Source organism: Botryllus schlosseri, unplaced genomic scaffold, assembly GCF_051294905.1.
Source record: "Botryllus schlosseri isolate E-star unplaced genomic scaffold, Bs_hap1 Bs17a, whole genome shotgun sequence".
Taxonomy (NCBI): Eukaryota; Metazoa; Chordata; class Ascidiacea; order Stolidobranchia; family Styelidae; genus Botryllus; species Botryllus schlosseri.
Window position 1 is genome coordinate 926,063 of NW_027648626.1, and position 22,444 is coordinate 948,506.

The 22,444-nt window shown below is 41.1% G+C and overlaps 1 protein-coding gene and 1 long non-coding RNA gene across 2 annotated transcripts in view; one reads left to right on the forward strand and one right to left on the reverse strand.

The window, feature by feature from the left end:
* Positions 1-20,630, forward strand: part of LOC145459627 (gamma-tubulin complex component 3 homolog) — a 106,812-nt gene extending 86,182 nt beyond the window's left edge. The window contains exons 2-6 of the mRNA XM_080338199.1: positions 14,921-16,912; positions 17,311-17,416; positions 18,174-18,365; positions 18,971-19,171; positions 20,431-20,630. Of these exons, the coding sequence (XP_080194325.1) occupies positions 14,982-16,912; positions 17,311-17,416; positions 18,174-18,365; positions 18,971-19,171; positions 20,431-20,562 (2,562 nt within the window). The 5' untranslated portion in view covers positions 14,921-14,981 and the 3' untranslated portion in view covers positions 20,563-20,630. The remainder of the gene's footprint in view (positions 1-14,920; positions 16,913-17,310; positions 17,417-18,173; positions 18,366-18,970; positions 19,172-20,430) is intronic.
* LOC145459648 (uncharacterized) overlaps positions 1-22,444 on the reverse strand; it is a 333,482-nt gene that overhangs the window by 38,178 nt on the left and 272,860 nt on the right. The window lies entirely within an intron of this gene.

Below are 22,444 nucleotides of genomic sequence, written 5' to 3' on the forward strand. Positions count from 1 at the left end.
TCTGATTATATTTTCATCTGAACAATACACACACAATGTACAATGCGAAAAGACACAATGCGATGTAATGAACAGATAGGAACAATTGCGGTCTCTCGAACTGCCTACTGCCGATGTCACTCTTTTTTTCGATGTTAGTCTCTATTCCGCGGCTCTTTCTTGCTCTTTCCGTTCTTTGCGAGTGCGCTTTTTCATCGGGTCTTTTTCTGGGCTTTATTGTCGCCGTAAGAACAGCAACGCGATAATTGGACCACAATTGTGCAAGTCTGCGTTATGGGGCGTCAGCGTTGAAAAACTGGGCTCTAACGGCGATTTTAAACTCCAGCCAAACGACGACGGACGTTACGCGATTCGCGGAGAGTTTATCTGCACTGGTGACCAGTTGGGTGGCGCTGTGTCTCGTGGGAGAAGCGCACCTCTCGAGGTTTGGTAACTGTTTGCGTCTTTCTGCCTGGATGCTAGAGGGCTGCTAGGGCTATTATTTAGAACTTGGCTCGTAAAATAGATGCAAACATCTCCGAAAATTACCTTCTCCAACTAAGTGAACATGAACATCTTATCTTCCTCTTCTGTTTCCAGGTGTCCTCAATTCACGAATGCCTGGCGGTTTCCGTGGTACCGCTTGGCCGCGAAGCGATGAAAAAGAACACCGTCAACAGCGATGAGCTTCATTGCGAGACGCCGGAACGTATCCGCGTAGTCGATCAATCCATGGGTGGGTAGCGAAGTATTAAATGCTATTGAAGAGCTTCTTGGGGGTACAGAACTCATACACACAACCGAATAATATACTCGTATTGAAATAAACCAGAATGTTTTCGGCTGACCCTAGTCGGGGGTAATCGTCAGCAATTGGTAGAGAATTGCAAAGAACATTATATAATGTGATGCGATTGTTGATATAGAACGTTCTTTCCAATTCTCTGCTAGTTACTGACGATTACCCCTGACGAGTGTCAGCCGAGAATGTTCTGGCTCATTTCAATTTGATCATACTGTTCGATTATATAAATCATATTTAAATAAAGTCATTTCATGTTTTATTACTTCATGTATTTTCCGATGTGTTGCACTGCTTTATGCATGGATGATCACTAGGGCTGTTCAAAAAAAACTTTTTTTCCTGAATCTTGATGGTTACGTGATTAAATCGTTAGGTTGCCTTAAAAAACGACGCACACCAAATTTTAATTCATTCCAACCAATAATCGCGGATTGCGTACAGTTTGAAAATTTTGAATTTACCCAAAGAATGCAAAAAAAATTTTGTCAAATTTTTCTGTTAACTCCATGAAATTGTTGCGCTGTCTTCATAGACGATGCAAAACAAATTTGACTCAATTCCAACCCGTAGAAACGGAGTTATTAGAGTTTTTCGATGCTAATTCTTGGATTATCCACCGATCAAGGTAAATCCCCGAATTATTGATCAGGATCAGTGACGAAGTACTTCTTTTCGGACCTTGTATTTTCAATCGCGGTTTGTGATGACGCACTCGTTCAGCTGGGACAGTGACTATAGCGCTGGCTGTATGCGACAGAATTGCCGTATGTTAGCTTTGTAAATTCGCGGTATGATCAGGAGATGTTCGAAGTAGTCAGCATTGCTACACGGGTAGAGGTTGAAGTAACGCCTTTAATATCTACCCAATCACAAGTAAACGTAGCGATTTCTGACTTTCATGGAAATGCTACTGGGCAACTCTATATAGCGCGAAACGAGATAAGCTTGGTGTACATAGGCTTACCATATTTAGGAAATCTAAAAAGAGGACACTTTTTCAGAAATTTGAGACTTGCAAAACCGGAGAAGAATCTCAAAAACCGGTGAATTTTTCCCACTTTGTGATCGGTTGACTACAAAAAAAGGTCATCTTTCCGCCCAGAGCTAAAATCACCGTTTTTCACTCCGAAATACCCGCCGGAGCGTCACTTCTGTGCTTAATATCGCTCGCAATTTGCTCTAAATCTGACCTTCAAAAAAGAGGACAAAATCTCAAAAAAGAGGACAAAAGGGCGTCCTCCGAGGACACTTTCAAAAAAGTCAAAAAAGAGGACAAATACTCTTATTAAAAGAGGACGTATGGTAACCCTAGGTGTACACTGTACAGACATTTGCCAATCTCGTGCTTATAAATGATTTGATGCAACCGAGATTGATCTTTGCGATTTCTTTTCAAATCGGCGTTTCATTGAATTTTTGAAGGTTTTGCGAATTCAGTAACTTTAATTCTATTACAATCTAATTTTATTAATAGTATAAGCTCAAAATTTTATTGTGTATATTCTGTTTATTCCCAGCAAGCCTTCGTGAAAGTGAGTCGTTTACAGAAGTCGCACGCAACAAAGTCGATAATGAGAATGGCATTCACGAGGTCGTCCTTCCGGTTATCCGAGTGTTAGAGCCTGACGGTAAATCGCCATCTGTTCCCGTGGACGAAGTGGCGTTGCAGGCGATAAACTCTCCGAGACGTATTCGCATATATAATTCCACGCCGGTGAAGCCGGCCAGTACGCGCTCCGTACCTAACGACGAAATAGGCGACTGCTGGAGTCTGTAGTTAAGGCGTGGAATGGGCGTAGGCCTATTTGGAAGCGTCCGGATCTGCCTGCTCGCGGTCTATTTCAGACGTCCCGCTGCTACCGATGAAATATTATTGAATTGCTGCTTATGAAATATCGGTAATGAAATACAATTTTCGATCCTAGTTGAAATATCTCATGCCGAATGTTACCGACTCCTGAGTTCGTGCAAATCATTTTTGCATTTCCGGCATATCAGAAATGTGGATTGACTCGTGACTCGGAGCAAAATTCACGAGTCAATTTCAAGTCATCAAGTAATCGGTGTCGATAAAAATCACTGTATCTTGCATATGTTCGGATTGCTCGCGTAACGCTGGTGTAACCCGTGAGAGCGACCAATCATTCAATGATCGTGCGTTTTACTGAGCCTCTATTTGAAGAGCTTCTTGGAGGTACAGAACTTCAATATACAATTAAATAGTATATTCATATTGAAATGAACCCGAATATTTTCGGCTAACACTATTGTTCCCTCACAAATATATTGATCGCAAACGAAGTGATCGAAGCTTACAGCCTACGCTGTCGTAAACTATAGTATAGTAAGGAAATTTATTAGCAAATTGTCTATTTCTGTTCTGCGTTCTTAACTTGACCAAACCTCTTGTTTTGTTGAAATTGAATTCGAAATACATAGTCCTCAACCATTGGCGCAGGGTCGTATTGTATCATATCAATATGCAAAAGGGTAATGTATTGCATCTTATCAATTCGTTTCCCTATTTTGACTGGTAACTATAAACTGAGGCTGTGCAAATACTTACGTAGTTTATTAGTTCTACTTGTATCTGAGCGATACAGCGCCTTACTTGGGTGTATATTCAACTCTATATTCGTTCATCGGTTCAAAATCAATGACCACTCAATCTGTATTTCACACAGTTAGCAAAATACAATGACGTAATCACGTCTCTTACCTCAAAAAGGCAATTTGACTTGAATTGTGACTTGACTCGTGACTTGACTTGACTTGACTCGACTTGACTCGAGTCACCTCCAAAAATCGACTGACTTGACTTGACTCGAGTCACCTTCGAAAATCGATTGACTTGACTTGACTCGAGTCACAATGTACAATGACTCGAAATGACTCGTGACTCGAAGGTAGTGACTTGATCCCAACACTGCCAGATACCCGATTCAATGGATCTCGAAGTAGATGGATTGAAATCCCATTATATACTAAAAGGGAAAGTAATCCATCATGGTACGTCGTGTGCATCGGGCCACTATCTCGCATATACCGGAAATCATAATGGATTCTGCACAGTATTCGACGACGACGCATTACGTGTGGTAAATACTGATCGGCTAATAATTGACACGCAACAAAATGCTACAATCCTGATGTACGTAAAAACTGGTGAGACGATCAAGGACGCAAGATCAGAGCAAATTCCTCGTCGCCGCATACCGCCTAATTTGGGCACATGCACAATTGTGGAGAAAAAGAAAGATGTGCCGTATGTTCCACGGTATGGAAACGATCTCAACAATATGACATGGGCAGGATCGTCTGTCATGCAGTTGAATTCTATGCTAAACAATTTGAAAAAAACTTACCACCTCGTCAATGAGAAATGGAAATGCGAGAGCAGAATGGTATCGACATTCTCTGTTCGTGAAAGGACAACTAAAATCCCTGAAAAGATTCAATTCGACTCTGAAATATGCCGAGAGCGAAATTACGGAAACGCATCTGGAATATTTATTGGAATTCATTAAATCGAAATTTTGCCTTAGAACTAGAAGCGTTAAATATTTCAAGCACATGAGCGGGGAATTGTCCCTACACAGCTCAAAAGACAGTTTAGTCGTTTATCCGAATCCTGAGGTGTTTGAGAACGCTATGTTTCATAGTTTTAAAGACAAAAAAACGAAATTTCCGAGAATATGTAAACGAAGTGCTGCATTTTGAAGGAATGATATTTTTCGCAATGGCACTGAAAAATCAGGACTACAATTCAATATCAAAAGAATTTGGGTTTTCATTGGATTAATTGGAATGATATGCCGCATGAATTCAAAGAATTCGTTTTTTTCTCTAAATACGTCCATTTCTACAATCCCATATCTACATCGAGTATTCTTTACAAAATACGCGTTTCGAAACTACATTTTCAATTTGCATATTAATCCGTCTGAAACTCATTGATTCGAGGGGAGTTGCTGACAAAAATTAGCGACGAAGATGACAAAGCAGGACAGGACATAGCATGGTAAAACAGAAATTGTTATATCATGATGTTATAACTTATAACAGATATTATCGTTAATACCATGGTGTAATACTTATTCCAATGTATAACATATCCGAAGCGGAGGGCACGCCGTTACATTTTGGGTGTCTTAATTGTCGATTGAAACTGACCGAAAATCGAATTGGACGAAAATTCGTATTTGACGCAAAATTATGCATTTTGATCCTCGAAAAGTACGCAATTTCTCAACTTTTTGCTATTGTCATTCATATCATGATTCAATACTTAACCCAATGTATAACATATCCGAAGCAGAGGGCACGCCGTTACATTTTGGGTGTCCTAATTGTCGATTGAATCTGAACGAAAATCGAATTGGACGAAAATTCGTATTTGACGCAAAATCATGCATTTTGATCCTCAAAAAGTACGCAATTTCTCAACTTTTTGATATTATCGTTAATATCCTGATGTAATACTTATCCCAATGTATAACATATCCGAAGTAGAGAGCACGCCGTTACATTTTGGGTGTCCTAATTGTCGATTGAATCTGAACGAAAATCGAATTTGACGAAAAGTCGTATTTGACGCAAAATCGTGCGTTTTGATCTTCAATAAGTAGGCTACGTAAAACCATACGATGAAATAGTTTTGCGAATATATATAATGTCCGAAACAGAAGCAACGCTATTGCATTTTTTTGTTTTTATTGTTTATTGAATAACTTATAAATTGCGGCATTACAGTCGACCTATACCAAACACGAACATGACGATGATCGCAATAATCGTAATCATTTATATTCTGATGTGCTCAAGACACATACTGTGCAATGCGATATAGTCAGGCCGTGTTATTTTTGGCATTTCAGGAGCCAGATGCCAAAACTGCCAAAAATAAAAATTTGAAAATGCCAAAAATAAGCAATTTTTGGCATATGCCAAAAATAACACGGCCTGCCAAATAGTGTATTTCGTTGATGGTGTTGCGTTAATAGGGCCGCGTTACAAGCGAGAAGAGCGTTTGTGAAAGGCAGGTTTCTTAATCTAGGTCCAGCCCACCCATTAGGGGTGAAAGCATGGTGTCCTAAATTGTGTGGGCACAGCGAGATTGAACGGCTGAATGCATTTGGTTTACGTAATGCTTTCTATTTGTCCAAAGGCAATTTTACGACCATTTTTGACCGGCTTTTGGAGCGCTAAATTTGATAAAACGGGTATCAACGAGAAGCTGCTGCAGTACTGATTATTAAAATAGAAATTATATTCTGCTCATGGAACTGGAACCCCCAAAATCAACCACGATTTTTGCATTTTGATCAAGTTGAACATTGTGACGCAACAAACTGTCTGGCTATTTCTGAGCTGCATAGTCTCGTTTTGCCAGACAGGACTCCAGGACTCTCCCATGCGAGTTGGTAATATTAACGACACCTGAAGTGACAAAAGTCCTCCGAAAATATATCGGTAGACTGAAGGAGCTACTAAATAGAATGTGTTGACTGTTGAGAGACAACACAGGAAACTCCTGGAATAGGATCGGGAAGAAAATTTCTTCCGCGATGAGTCGATGGCACTGGCGAAGTGATCTCTTTTCATGTTGCATGGAAGCCGGTTCGGCCCTCCAAAGATTTTAAAGCTCTAAAAACCGTTTATGGATGACTGGCAACATTCTTTCCCTCAACGGCTACTGTTGAAGCCGATATTTCCCAGATTCGTTGTGCGAGAAATGAATTGAAACTTAGATGACCTGATTTTGTAAGCACTGTTACAGTACAAACGATTTAAGTCTATTCAACGGCTGTGACAATCAGCTGTTGAGCGTGTTTGTTAGGCTTATTTTGTTTTTTTTTGCGTATTGGCACCGATTCCGATGGATACAGCACATTTTGTTGTTTCGTTTGATATTAATAACCAATGAAATCGTTAAGTTTTTTCTTCTTCTTATTGTATGTTGGCACTGATTATGAGTGGATGCTGCACATTTTGTGGTGTCTTTTGACAAACTAGCCCAAATAAAGCGTTTTTGTGACTAATTCGAGGCTGAAACCATCTATTTAGAGGGCGATGCCAAAACTGCCAAAAATAAAAATCGAAAAATGCCAAAAATAAGTTATTTTCGGCAGTTTTGGCATATGCCAAAAATAACACGGCCTGGATATAGTTAACCGGCAAGAAGATGTTGCATTTACCTATTATGGTATTTTAATCAAACAACGACTAAAGCCAATTGGCCGATGTAACAGTGTGGGATAGGCTGTCTTCGTTAAACGTTATTATTTGTTTTTTTTCTGCTCGACATCACATATAATCTTTTGTGGAGTCTTTCTTCGGGCGTCTTGACGCCGTAAGAAATAGTCAAACATGGGGGAAGGAACACAAATTAACCTCTGATGCTTCGGCTACAGGCGAGAATCGAAATAGGTCCGCCTGCGTAGATTACGTAACGGCTGAAAATTTTGATGCCATAAGTACTACCTGGCGGTTGTTAAATGAAGCACTGCTTCCTAGTTTCGCATTTACCGACAGCAGAAATCAATTGTTTTTCAAAGCGGGTGGAAATGGGGCCAATCCAAGGTAGATGGATATAAACATATTTTATTGTTCGTGCGGTGGGCTCTGTTCGTTTTTCTGCGTTGAATTGCGTTAATTTCCTCTCCATGCCGCGGCTGATGACGTGTTCAGGGTAACCGTTATCAAGTAAGATTTTTCGGATGTAGTCAAGTTCTAAACTCAGTTTGTTACCCGAACATATCATCAACGCTCTATGCACGAGTGTGCCTATGAGGTTAATTTTTCTGCGCCGAGGACTAAATGAATTCCAGCGAAGGTATTGGCCTGTGAATGTCGGTTTTCTGAAAACAAAGGCCATTAATTCTGCCATCGGCAAACATCTGCTTTGCTTTTACTCTACAAAATTGGTGCTGCGCCATGCTCGGGAAAAACTCAGAAAGCAATCGAAGGTAAAAACGTTGAACACACTATATGGAAACCAGAGGTGGTCAAAGTAATCATCCTTTGTACTGAAGTTGAAGTAATGTCATGAATTTATACACACGTAGATGTAACAAGTTATAAGGTGTGTCAAATCTATTTGAAATTGAAGTCGAGAATGAAGTTCTGAAATATGCTCTAGTAATTACTTAAAGTAGATTTGGTCGGAACCCCCGACTTTTGAAGCGCGAAACCCCTTCCATTTACGCGAAACCCCTCTCGATGCATTTCAATATTTCGTCGGTCGGGAGCACTAGCTAATTTGTAGCACGCTCTTGCGCAATGACATGACCGATACATATGATGGCATTTTTCTCGCGTCTTCTCTCGTGTGCACAGTACATGAGAGAGGGCTTTTTTTCACAGTGTAGCTACAACTCGTCGCGTCGCTTTTCCGAACGCGCGGCCCGCGATACGGCCCGCGAAGGGATTTTGTCCGGCCCGCGGATAGTTTTCCGTCTTACATGATAATGTGGCCCGCGGCTCCAGTCTGCCGAGATTCCACACTACTTGCTTACTACGTCAAATTTTAGAGACTGTATGTCATTATACACGTGTATGCGCAGCGTTGCGAGAGTGCAGCTTATGCGTAAATTCGTCGAAGCGAGAAGACTTGCAGATCGGCATTTGCGATGCACTCGACCATAATGCCGTCTGGTTATCATGATTTTTGTCGACTACAATGGTCATTTGCACCAGGCTGATATTTATTCACGGCTCACTTCTAGGCAAGGCACCGCTTATGCCAGGGGTCGCCAACTCAGAACGGATCGCAGGCCACTGCAACAATACTTGAGTAGATGTCCTGGTGAGTAGAAGTATAGCTAACCAAAGTATTATAGGTTTAGCGGCTGACTACTTAACCTGGAGTCCTGTACTGTATCCTGGTGAGATCTTCTTAAGACGCCGATATACGCAAGACATACGAATATATTTCAGACGTTGTTAGAAGTAGGTTTAGCAAATGAGTCTACTGATCCGAGAGAATCAGTAGTTTTATACTAGAGGCAAATTACTCTAGAACAGGATGTCTCTCGGTTACGAGATATATACATTTCATGGTTGAACGACAACAGGGGTCTGTTACACCACTTTTCAAATTTCGTAGAGGACGCGCGGGCCGCATGAATTCAATATTGAGATTAATTGGCCACACGCAGTTGAACAACGACGCTATCCCGTCGCCTACTCAACCTTAATGAATTGATATCTTGGATAATTAATGTAACCGGGCCTATCGAACGCCTTGAAATCTTAATTAGGGATTGCACCCAGTGGCGTAGCAGCCACCTGGCGGTTCTGGCTCTGCGCCAGGGGCGGCAGGCTCCAAGGGGACGGCAAAATGAGGCTGCACAGTGAGAGAGATGCCTGCATCATCGTGATGCTTTGACGACGGAGATGCGATAAGGACTTTATAGTAAGGTCATCTAGTCTGCACCCCGTTTTTTTCTCCTCCGTGATTGCTTGGCGTCTAGCGGGATAACCGCGGATACCAGTTTTCGAGTCTTCGGTCTGACCCGGCCGGGGATCGGGCCCACAACCTACTGCTCAAGAAGCCGGACGCATCACCATTACACTATCTCGCGCGGCGTGTAGACAGCCGGCTAAAAGAAGAGTGCTTGGTAGTCCTATAGCTGGCGTCCCGTCAGCTAAAATTTTATCAAACAGGTCTCAATCGAAAGCTAGTGTCGCGCTGATTCCGAAAACACGAATTAATATGTTAACATGGCGATGGAATCACTACGAAATAGCCGTCACGGCCGATTGTTCGGAGAGTTCGCAGAAAAAGGAGAATGCCTGGCGAACAACAAGAAGATGCTGGCCTCAGTGTTGTTGCAGAATTTAGACGATGCATGTTTCAAGCATAGGACAGATTTAAACTTGAAGCTGAAACTAGGTTTACCGGCATTCACCACTTAAATGATATATTTGGATTTTTGAATTCCCACGCGCTGCTGGAAAACGAAAGTCACAATTTATTCACCAGCGCTTTTAGAAGCACTTATGACGACGAGGTGGACTTTTTGGCGTTAGCTGCGAAAATTGTCATGCCTTATACCTCGAATTAGGGATCATATAAAGCAGAAGATTGCAAGCTTTTCGTACAAATCAATATGAGGCCTCTAGGACAAGGGTTCTCAACCTGGGGGGCGCGCCCCCGTTAGGGGGGGGGGGGCGTGAAAGCATCTTAAGGGGGCGCGAAGAATCGGTCAAATGATTTTTTTTTCGCGCTATGCGCGATTTACCTCCAATTCACGCGTGTTTCTCTATATATAGACCCAGTTTCTTATTTTTGAATTCTCTCATCAACAGTCATCATAACCTTCCATGCCATCAAACAATCTGTTAGGGTTGCTAGCATCCCGGTTGGATCTTGTAATATGACGATACGAGGGCGCGGAATTTTTCACTATCCTAAAGGGGGGCGTGTCTAAAAAAAAGTTGCGAACCACTGCTCTGGGACGAACACAAATTAAGTTATAATCATATGAAGTTGTTCAACTTGAGATTTTAAAAGGGTTAAGAGCAGTGATTCCCAACCGCGGCCCCCAGCTAGCCTTTCTGCGGCCCCCATAGAAATATTGAGAAATCGATTTATGAAAAAAAATCATATTTATAAAATACTCTTGCTTGGCTTGGAGTCTGGAGTTTTCAATTAGAATTGCAGGAAAGTTGTGAGTAGACTGCTAAGATTACGTAGCTGCTGTTTCAATGCAATGTGCCCTACCTTTCGAGTTGAACGAGCAGTAGCCTACCTATAGATATAGGTATTGACAGGACCGTAACTGCCGTACCCCAAGTCCCCCAACGAGCTCGAAGGGGGCCCAAAATTATTTAGTGAATTAACATGAATTATAGAGTATTTTATGCAACTTTTTCAAAAAAATTTCGCGCTGCGCGCAATTTCAAGTTTCCAAGTACCTTTATTATTGGATACTCTTCCACCAAGATAAAATAAGCAAGATTTATAGAAATGTACATATCGGCGTTGGCCATTACCGCGTCACGACGCACGGAGACGTATAAAGTTTTAGGCCATATAACATGCGACTCCAAGAAGTGTGCCAGAACGATCGACAGCGAGAAAATTTAGGCCGAAAAGGACTGCCCTTACGCTGACCGGAAACTTCGTTATGTATATACAAAACACATATAGGTGTAATTGACCATAGGCGCCTAAATGACTGGCGCCGAGAGAGAGAGATTGAGATGCTTTGACCACGGAGATGCGATACGGCCTTTATAGTAAGGTCATCTAGTCTGCACCCCCGTTTATTTTTCTCCTCCATGCTATCCGTGATTGCTGAGCGCCTAGCAGGATAGCCGCGGATACCAGTTTTCGAGTCTTTGGTCTGACCCGGCCGGGTATCGAACCCACGACCTACCGATCGAGAAGCCGGACGCAAAACCATTACATTATCTCGCTCGGTATTCTCGCCGAATATTCCTGTCTTGGCAATCTGAACCTCACGTGACGAATATAGGCTATACCATCCCGCAGGGAAGATATATACGCCAGTGAAGAACTACAAATTTGAAATCGTGTGCATCTTTTAGTTTAGTACGTTTGGGCGATTCTATATTTTTGATATAGCAGACTGGAGGTCACGAAATAACATCATGTAACGAAGTCGTACCAACGGGTCCGCCAGTCCAAATATGTTTAATTATTATTTACGGGCCCTACAGTTTCCAAGACACCTCACTCAGCTCTACCGGTAAATATAATTACGTGAGCAGAGAGGACAAGTAATTGATAGCAATATATATGCAATTCCCGATCTTATTGACCTATTTTATTTTGAATTATCGAAAATTTTCGCGCTCCACGCTGGCTAACTAGACGGTGATCCTGATTTCGTGGCAGAAGCGAACAACGGGAAGGGGGGTCGGTTGATCACCCTATGTGAGCTCAAGACCTAAGTGTTTTGAGGGGCCTGAAAGGGGGCGCTGGAAGAAAAAAGGTTAAGAACCACTGTACTAGAAGAACCCCTAAAATAGAGTTCCACGCATTTTGTCGTCTATTCCAAGTCTCTCCTTTAAAACTGAGAAGTCACATTCCCATTGTCATGACGATGCAAGTGGCAATATAATACGCATTACTTTTGCACACGGAATAGGATTTAGAAGTAGAAAACAGTCAAATTCATCCGGGTTTTCTGGAAATTGTGCTCTAGATTCTGAAGTTTAGAAAACAGTTCTGTGCTGTGCTTATCTTCATAAATCGGTATTGAAATCAATTTTACAGTTTCTGCGAATTCAGTACTTGCAGGCTAGTTTGAATGAAAACCTGTGCAGTTGTTCAAATTCCAATCTGATTCTGAAAAGCAGAAAATGTTGTAGTTTTCCGACTGTGGTGGTCACCTTGTACTAATAAGTACTCTGACAACCTTTGTCGTTTTGATACTGAGTCAGCAATTACGTCAAGTGGATTGTTACGCGCCGTGTCCCGATGACAATTTCCTATTGTCGACGCCGTTTGGTGTGTGTTTGTGGAGTGTATTTCAATCCGGATATAGGAAAACAACTCTTGAATTTAGACACTGTGCGTCTGTATTGTGAGTTCGTGTCGTGGCTTTTTGGAGGCGATATGATTTGATATCAACTGTGTGATATATCAGTTCGACACTCTTCGTTTCGAATTTAATGTGTAAATACTGTAAAAGAAGCCGAATGTCTCGTTAAGGCCCTAAGGTGCAGCTGGAATCACAAAATTTTCCAATTTTTTTTTATTGCAGAATCTTGAAGTATGAAACTAGTTCTTTTCAAAAATGTATTGCTCTTGTCTGATTTCAAATTAGAAGTATGTTGAAATACGATTTCAAATCCCCCATTTTCGTAGAAATTCACCCCCCATACTCTTTCATTCATTTAAACTCACTCAAAATTGTCTATAAGCATTCTGCCAAGCTGATTTTATACAATAAATAGAAGAGCCATATGTCTAATCGATGAAGCGTGACTTTCAAAACATTCAGCAGCCCAGCAGCAAAGTCACTCAACAATCCCGGTGCAAAGGGTGGTATAGTTGTCTGCTTACAGGTTGGTTGTCCAGTCAGTGAGCACTCCAGTTTCGTGCGGCTATGGTGGACTGTAAAACTGGACGGTCATGACCAGGCCGTGTTATTTTTGGCATTTCAGGAACCAGATGCCAAAACTGCCAAAAATAACACGGCCTGCCAAATAGTGTATTTTGTTCATGGTGTTGTGTTAACAGGACCGCGTTACAAGCGAGAAGAGCGTTTGTGAAAGGCAGGTTTCTTAATCTGGGTCCTGCCCACCCATTAGGGGTGAAAGCATGGTGTCCTAAATGGTGTGGGCACAGCGAGATTGAACGGCTGAGTGCATTTGGTTTACGTCATACTTTCCATTTGTCCAAAGGCAATTTTACGACCATTTTTGACCGGCTTGTCGAGCGCTAAATTTGATAAAACGGGTATCAATGAGAAGCTGCTGCAGTGCTGATTATTAAAATATAAATTATATTCTGCTCATGGAACTGGAACCTCCAAAATCAACCACGATTTTTGCATTGTGATCGAGTTGAACATTGTGACCCAACAAACTGTCTGGCTATTTCTGAGCTGCATAGTCTCGTTTTGCCAGACAGTCTTGTTGCGTCAATGTTCTTAAACAAGTGAACCTTCCCAGGACTCTTCCATGGGAGTTGGTAATATTAAAGCCACCTGAAGTGACAAAAGTCCTCCGAAAATATATCGGTAGACTGAAGGAGAAATGATAGTCGGGCTACTAAATAGAATGTGTTGAGAGACAACACAGGAAACTCCTGGAAAAGGATCGGGAAGAAAATTCTTTCCGCGATGAGATCGATGGCACTGGCGAAGTGATCTCTTTTCATGATGCATGGAAGTCGGTTCGGCCCTCCAAAGATTTTGAAGCTCTGAAAACCTTTTGTGGATGACTGGCAACATTCTTTCCCTCAACGGCTACTGTTGAAGCCGATATTTCCCAGATTCGCTGGGCGAGAAATGAATTTAGGAGAAACTTAGCTGACCTGAGTTTGGATGCACCAAAAACCAAAAGAGCCCAGGTATGGTCCAGACCTGATATCTGCGCACTATTTGTATTCGGACATGCTCCGGAGCTGATATCTGCGCACCAAAAGAGCCCAGGCATGGTCCAGACCTGATATCTGCGCACTATTTGTATCCGGACATGCTCCAGAGCTGATATCTGCGCACAAAATTCCCCCAGGCATGGTCCGGACCTGACATCTGCGCACCAAAAGAATCCAGGTATGGTCCAGACCTGATATCTGCGCACTATCTGTATTCGGACATGCTCCGGAGCTGATATCTGCGCACAAAATTCCCCCAGGCATGGTCCGGACCTGATATCTGTGCACTATTTGTATTCGGACATGCTCCGGAGCTGATATCTGCGCACAAAATTCCCCCAGGCATGGTCCGGACCTGATATCTGTGCACTATTTGTATTCGGACATGCTCCGGAGCTGATATCTGCGCACAAAATTCCCCCAGGCATGGTCCGGACCTGATATCTGCGCACTGAATCGACCTAGACATGCTTAAGACGTGATATCTGCGCTCTAAACGAAGCGTGACCTTTATATGACCTCGATGTCTGCGGTTTTTGGTGATATCTGTCACGCACAACATGTTGTCAAAAACAACCACTGATTCCAGTCTGGTACAGGCATAACTATGAAAAACTCCATAAATGACGCAAAATCTGGAATCCGGGTCTTTTTGGTAATTGAATTTGTAAAATTACCTTTTTTTATTTTTTAGTAAACGCTACACTTACAGTATTTGCTGTAAAGATTTTCAAATTACCCGTTTTCTCGTCCAATAATATAAATTTTGTGATTTGTAAAAAGTGTCATCTTTTCCTTATCTCAAAGTAAGTTAACCAGGCTATACGCTATAGCCAGTATTCTTTGAATGGTCACATAAAAGGGACCACATATTTGAACTTTCCGCATTATTCATACTGTTCCGACATACTCGATTCAGAATTGAATCACCAAGTCACTTGAATTTGCCCAGTCCTTATGAGCAATACTCGAATTGACTCTAAGCTTCATTCTCGATTGACAATCAATTCACGCAGGTACAGCTGCTGTCTGTTGATCAAAAATTTCATTTATTTTAGATTAATAGGTATCAGGCTATCAAATTGTTCGCAAGAACCAATTTGAATTTATTGCATCACAATGCCACAAAAGCAGCCAACTGCAGAAGCACTCATCCACGAGCTCTGTCTAAAACTGAGTCGCGACTCGCCTTCACGTGCGAACAGACTCAAGTCGCACGCACTTTTGGTGCTATCGGATCTCGGAGATTCCCCAATTCCAAACAGTGACGAAAAATCGGTTTTAAACCGCATCAAGAAAGATTTGGCGTCAAAAGGCAGACAAGGTGACGCAGCAAAAATCAGCGAATTGCACCGAAAACTTTCCTCCACCGGACGAATACAAAATCTTTGGTCTTTACTGCATTTTCTGAAATGTTTATCGAAAGAACATGGAAACAAATACTCAAAAGGGACATTGTCGTTCAGACAAGGTGTATTATCATCATCTACCCCAGTACCTCAAAATGCGAGCGATAATTTTCAAAGTAACAGCAGTATCGCACCGAGTACTTTAAAATCAACCCGATTATCACGAAATACTCCTGAATCGTTTTCGAGCGATATTCCGAGCATGTCGTTAGGATCTAGACTAGCATGGTCTGTGACTCCAAGTTACCAACGTTCAGCTTCTAACGTCAGCAAACCAGCTCCTGTATCAACTGTGTCATCACAATCAAGATCTCACACGGCCGATTCAGATATATTACGTGAAATCATAGTTGTAGTCCAAGGAGTCGAGACCGACCATATCAAATACAGCACACGTGAAGATGGTTTTCGATTAAGCCAAAGCGCCAATGTTAGCAAAAGAAATATTCACTCCATCCATAGGCTTTGCGAGCTAGGATGGTTGCACAACAGAATCCGTAAATATATTGACAAGCATACAAAAGATCTCGCGTTTGGGCTGGTAGGACAAGCATTTTGTGCGGCGTTAGTTCAAGAATTGCGCGAATATTACCGATTTCTTACAGTTTTGCAATCGCAACTGCATGAAGAAGACCAAGGGATTGGGCGCGAAGATCGCATGACTTTAACAAAACTTTCAGACTGGGTTTCAGAACCGAAAGAACGTCTAAAATGGATTTGCATGTTGGTAGATAATTGTAGAGATAAAAAAGGCGGGGCTCTCGCATCAACAGTACATGCTTTTATGCAAACGGGTGATGTAAACATGAGATTACTCACAAAAAGATTGCTGGTTATCGTTACTCAGCCTATATTTTTCATACTCAGCCGTTGGATATATCACGGGGAACTGCAGGATACTTACCATGAGTTTTTTGTGGATATGGACCCTGTTGTGGGTGGGGATAGGCTCTGGTTTGATAAATATCATTTGCGCCAGTCCATGGTACCACCTTTCATCACAGAAACACAAGCTCGCAAGATTTTACTTGTCGGGAAATCATTGAACTTTCTCAGACTAGTGTGTCACGATCGCACTGATATCAACATCAAGAATAAGCAAGAATTTCAACTTTCCGAAGACATGTTTTTGGACAGTACGTTAAATTTTGGTAATGAATTGCAGGAAAGAGTTGACGAAGCTTACGTGGCCACAAGCAGCGCCCTCCTTAACGTGCTAAACACGAGGTATCAACTGTTGACACATCTGGGTGCTATTCGTAAATTCTTGCTGTTAGGTCAAGGAGATTTTGTGAGACATTTACTGGATTTGGTGCATGATGATCTGGCGAAACCAGCGAGTCAATTATATCGTCACAATTTGAACGGTTTGGTTGAAACGGCGCTCCGTGCAACTAACGCGCAGTTTGAAGAACAAGACGTACAATCGAGATTGGATATTCGTTTGCTCGAAATCAACCCCGGCGACACAGGATGGGACGTATTTAGTTTGGATTATCACGTCGATCAGCCTTTGAATACGGTGGTCACTCCGGAGATTATGCTGCTTTATTTGAGGATTTTTAACTTCCTTTGGAGAGCTAAAAGGATGGAACATAACCTGGCGCAGATGTGGACCGAGACTATGGAGCAGTCAAACAAGTATGTCAATTTGTAGGATACTTGGACAACTAGATAATTAGACTATTTAGAGAAAATGCCGGTACCGTGATCTAATTATAATCTTAATTTGTTAAGTGTTTCTACGTTCTCATTTTTATATAATTTCTGCTTTTCCCGAACATGCTACAGGAGAACTGTATCGTGCAAGGCGATTCAAGCTCCGTGTACGGTACTGAAATCTGCCATTTTCGTGCTTTGTTATGTGAAGTGAACATGATTTGCGTTGGATTTCTAATTCGGAATGGAATACAATTTGAAATTTTTTGTGAATTCAGTCATCTGATCTGGAAAATAATAGGTAGCTATCATTCTAATTCTAGTTGTCCAATTCAGATTCGTAGAATAACTTTCGCGTATTGATATGTTGCTATTTCAAGGCTGTCTCGTTTGCGAGAAATGTCGTCGGTCCTGCACGCCTGTCACACGCTCGCCGCCCAGATGGTTCACCTCGTGCATCAGATCCAATACTACATAGCATTTGAGGTCAGTGGCAATTCTGTTCGCGCAAAGATGGCGATAGTTTCTGTAGCCCGAAAATTTTTCGAAAACATTTACGTAAAGTGGAGTATTTTTGAGCAGATTTATTCAACTTGGCTTAATAAAATGCATAATATCGCGTCATAAATTTTTGAAGACATTATTTCCATCAAATTTGATTGTGTATAATGCTAGTATGCAATATTGGTCTATATATTTAAACAAATATGTATGTTATCTAATATTGACCCAATTCATTCATTGCCTCAGAATCATCGCTACTAACAGTGGTGTAACCAGGAGGTGGGGTTTGGGGGTCGAAACCCCACCATTTCAAACTAAAAAATTGTATCTTGTTTTATTGCCGATTCTATCTCCCATATTGCTTAGCTGAGTTAGCTCGATAAAAAATGATAAGTTGCTTCGGAATCGAATCTAGTCAGTTGTTCTAGTTCTAGGTACGAGTTTTAGAAAACCATAGTAGCTCTTCCAGTTATAGTTGCGCATTTAAAAAAAATTTAATTGTGCAACAACTAGAAAACAATGAAACACTTGTCGTCGTTTGGTGTGAATCGTTGTGCGATTTTTTAAAAGTGAGTAGCTCTAGCTTCTAGTTTTAGTTACGAGTTGCGGGCTTTGAAAAGGGAATGGTTCTAGTTCGAGTTGTGCATTTTGAAAATCCAGTAATTTGTACCAACCTGCCTTGAACTTATTGAATATTTGGCAATTTTTTTTCTGCCTACATCATTTGTTTCACGCGCAGGTTTTGGATTGCTCGTGGGCCGACCTTATGAAAGAAGTGAAGCACGCGAAAGATCTTGACGAAATCATTGTAGCTCACCGCCAATTTCTGGAAGCGATCATGAAAAGATGCCTGCTCGACAGCGGCTCGCAAAGTCTGCTCACGCAACTGCGTTCCATATTTGACCAGATTGTGAAATTCGAAAAACTGCAAGTGCGTTTCTGTGCTTTGCGTTTTGTGTGAGTTTTTTATGGGCAAGTTGCCAACGTTGGTGTAGAAGTAGAAGAAACGCTGTACATTTCTACTCAGTAACAAGTACAAGTAGCAATGTTAGAAAGTAAATGGAGTGAAAGTAGAACATGCAATGTCTCGTAATTACTCGAGTAAAGGTATTCGTTTTTTGAAGGAGATTTGGTCAATGGGTCGCGTACTTTTAGTAGGTAATCGGTGGCAGCTACTTTTGAAAAGATACAACTTTCGAAAAATATTCACTTGCCGTGATGCATGGGTTAGTTTGCCCTGTTGCCATGACAATTTCACTCGTAATAGTGACACAAACTTATCCCTCGACTAATTCATACTATTCAAAATCCAAATTGAAGATACACCAGGAGTTCGGGTAGCATCTAAAAATAGTCCATTGAACGCTCTCTTATTTTAAATTTCATACTGGTGACATCATATTTTGTGATACGAGTGTTGATGTACAATGTTCTTTCCAATTTTCTACTAGTTGCTGACGATTACCCCTGACGAGTGTCAGCCGAGTACTTTGTTTTTAACCACTTGAGTGATAATCTAAGTGAAAATGTTTTTAGGGTGATATTTACGAGAAGGCGTCGCAAGAAGCGAACCACAGGGTCGCGCACGAACGCAGCATGATAGAGAAAGAGGAAAAAGGCGTTTGTAGCGACGGCAGTTTGGAGGACGCCGAGGAGAAGCAGAGGCGAAAGTATTTCCGCAAAGATCAGCTGCCCAAAATGCGAGCGCAGCTGAGCGTATGCGCGCAGACGTTTCAGGTCAGTGATATTGTAGAATTAAATATCATGCAGGGTTGTAATGAATCAAGTCATATCTCGGCTGGTAATTTTTTGTTGACTCAATGAATCGAGCCGTTATTTAAAAAATGGAAAATGACTCGATTTGCACTTGAGTCATTGCGCACTAGGTTGTTAAAAACAATTCTTTTCTTCAAATTCTTGTGGCTATTTGATAAAAATGTTACGTTGGCTAATAAAACGTCGCACACCAAATTTGCCTCAATTCCAGCCTGTAGGTGTCAAGCTGCTGAAGTTTGAAATTTTTGAATTTAGTATAAAAAATTAAATTTTCAAATTTTACTGTCAACCCCGGGAAATTGTTAGTTTTCTACAATAACAATGCATAACAATTCTTGCTCACTTCCAACCTATAGAAGTGAAGTTATTGCAGTTGCTGCAGTTTCGGAAAATAGCGATAATTATGGGTAATCCAAGAATTTTGATGGATGAACTCAATTAACTTCGCGTCTACGGGTTGCAATTGCATCAAATTTGTTTTTAATCGATTTTGTAGGCATCTCAACAATTTTATGGTGTAGGCCTAGACAGTAGAATTTGAAATTCAAATTTTTCAAACTTCTGTAGCCAACCTAACAATTTTATCAATAAGTTCCAAAAATTTGACAAAAAAAGTTATTTTTGAACATGCCTATTGCTCACTCGACATTTTATAAACTGTAGGGCATTGAAGCCCAATTTATAAATCCAATTTTATCTCAGCCAATGTAAATTTTGCATTTTTTTTTGGTGAAGCGGAATGCCACTTGGATTTTTTTCATTTTTAAGTCTGCCCCCCCCCCCCCGAATTCTTTTTTCGTCCATATCTTTTTTAACATTCGGTTGAAAGCGATACAGTTGAATTCCTGCAATCCTCGGTCTCAGAATTGGTTGATTGGACATTTTCATCGTTCCACTGTAGCGCAGAAAATTGATTTTTAAGATTTTTGCCTGTTCGTCGGCAACTAGTTGCAAGAAAATTTTGAATTGTTTGAACCGCTGGAAGTTTTTCAAAAATTTGTTTTTTATTTACTCAGAATGCAAAAAAAGAATAACATATGTAGATATTGCACAATTCTGAGGGTATGCATTGCAAATGTCAAAAATTTGCTAAATTATAATGGAATTAGTAAGCTTTCGTTTTGTAGTTTGAAATCGCAATCAATCGTAATTGAGTAGATATTTACGTATTTTAATCTACAATAAGTTCTCGAGTTTAATTTTGGTTGCGACCTCTCCAGGACATGGTGGTGAAATTTCTGTCGCAACTCGACCATCAGACCGATCCGAACCTCCGATACTTGAGTCAGCGACTCGATTTCAACGACCATTACAAAGCCAAGGACCCTGCAAGAAAATATGTTCGGATATGAAGAAGCTCCTGTTTGTTTTTTGCTCGGATTGTGTTTCACGAATACTGGATTAAATTGGTTCTTTTGAATTTTGATTCGCGTTTACGGTCGAGGGAAAATAGAAACGGCTTGAATTTTGTAGCTTCCTCGTGGCTTCTATACAGGGTTGTAATGACTCGATTTTCTGTGACTTGACTTGGGTCATTTTCTTGAAATACGGATAATGACTCGACTTGCATTGTGCATGACTCGGACCAAGTCATATGAATCAAGACTCAGAAGGTCATTGTATTTTTGAAGAATTGTATTGGTATTTCGTCAATTAGTACTGGTACTGTTTGAAAATCCTACCAGAAACGGTTAAAAGTGAGGAAAATTCGTATATTATGAACGCGAAGCATTCGATATCACCAAGCAGACTTGTAAAAAGACAGTTTCACACGACTTTACCTCGAAACTGAATAGTGAACACAGCACTGCTACTACATTTACATCGACTTGTACCCATGTCTTTGCGCATGACTCGACCTAGTCGGACGGTCAGCACAGACATTTCGGTGCAATTTCAAAGAATAGTATAGTGACTATATTAGGCTTACCATACGTCCTCTTTTTTGACTTTTTTGAAAGTGTCCTCGGAGGACGCCCTTTTATCCTCTTTTTTGAGATTTTGTCCTCTTTTTTGAGATTTTGTCCTCTTTTTTGAAAATTGAGGTCAGATATAGAGGAAATTGCGAGTGATATGCCGCAAAATAGCGCAGAAGTGAAGCTCCGGCGGGTATTTCGGAGGAAAAGCGGTGATTTCAGCTCTGAGCGAACTGAAGACCTTTTTTTTTTTTTTTTTTTTTTTTTTTAGTCATCCACCAAGCAATGTGGAGTGAAAAACGTGTTTTTGAGCTCTGAGCGGAAGTGATGGCCTTTTTTTTTTTTTTTTTTTTTAGTCAACCGACCGCAAAGTGGGAAAAATTCACCGGTTTTTGGGAATTCTACTCAGGTTTTGTATCTTGCAAATTTCTGAAAAAGTGTCCTCTTTTTGCATTTTCCAAATATGGTAAGCCTAGACCAGGGGTTCTCAAAAGGTGGGCCATGGCCCACTAGTGGGCCACAGGGGCAATGTGGGTGGGCCACAGAGTTATTTGGAAAATTGTAGAATTTGTGAAAGTTATCGAATTATACGTATGCTACAAAAAGCTTTTCATCCAACTCTGATGGGACTTGGTGGTACGTATAGAGTCACGAATGTACAAGTCGAAATGGGTGGGGACATGGCGGCTTTTGTACCCCCAGCAATGACAACCTCCGGCCAACAGCACCGAAAATAATTTCGATAATATAATAACTGAAAGTTAATGCTGAAATATCCAAGTATTCCCGCTGGGTCATAATGGATTGAGGAGTAGGCATAGCACATTAATCTTTGGCGTCGGTCTAAAAATTTCCGGCCTTGAAATCATTGTACATAATGTGAGAGTCACACGAATTGGTGGTATCATTGGATTTGATATTATTTCATCGCGACTTCAAAAGGTACAAGACATATACTAGGTAGGCCTACATTGTATTAATAGCATATTCAAAAAAATTCCCCTCTTCTCTGTAGTATCCCATTCATCAAAGAATTGTTTGAAGCGGGCCCAGAATGGGTATAGTATTCCCCACCAGAGTGGAATTGAACCCCCAATCACACAGTGAATGCAGGGATTGGATCATTATGGGTTTCGCGAGTTGAGTGGAACAGAGGATGCACGAAAGAGTTATACGATATTGCAGGGCCGTAACTTTCGCACCCCTAACACACATTTGGAAGAGCTCTGAGTTGCTAATAATTATTTCGTTGGTTGTCTGTTGGGGATTTATTTACCTTGAAATTTTTCGTCGCGCTTGTCGCGATTTCATGTTCCCT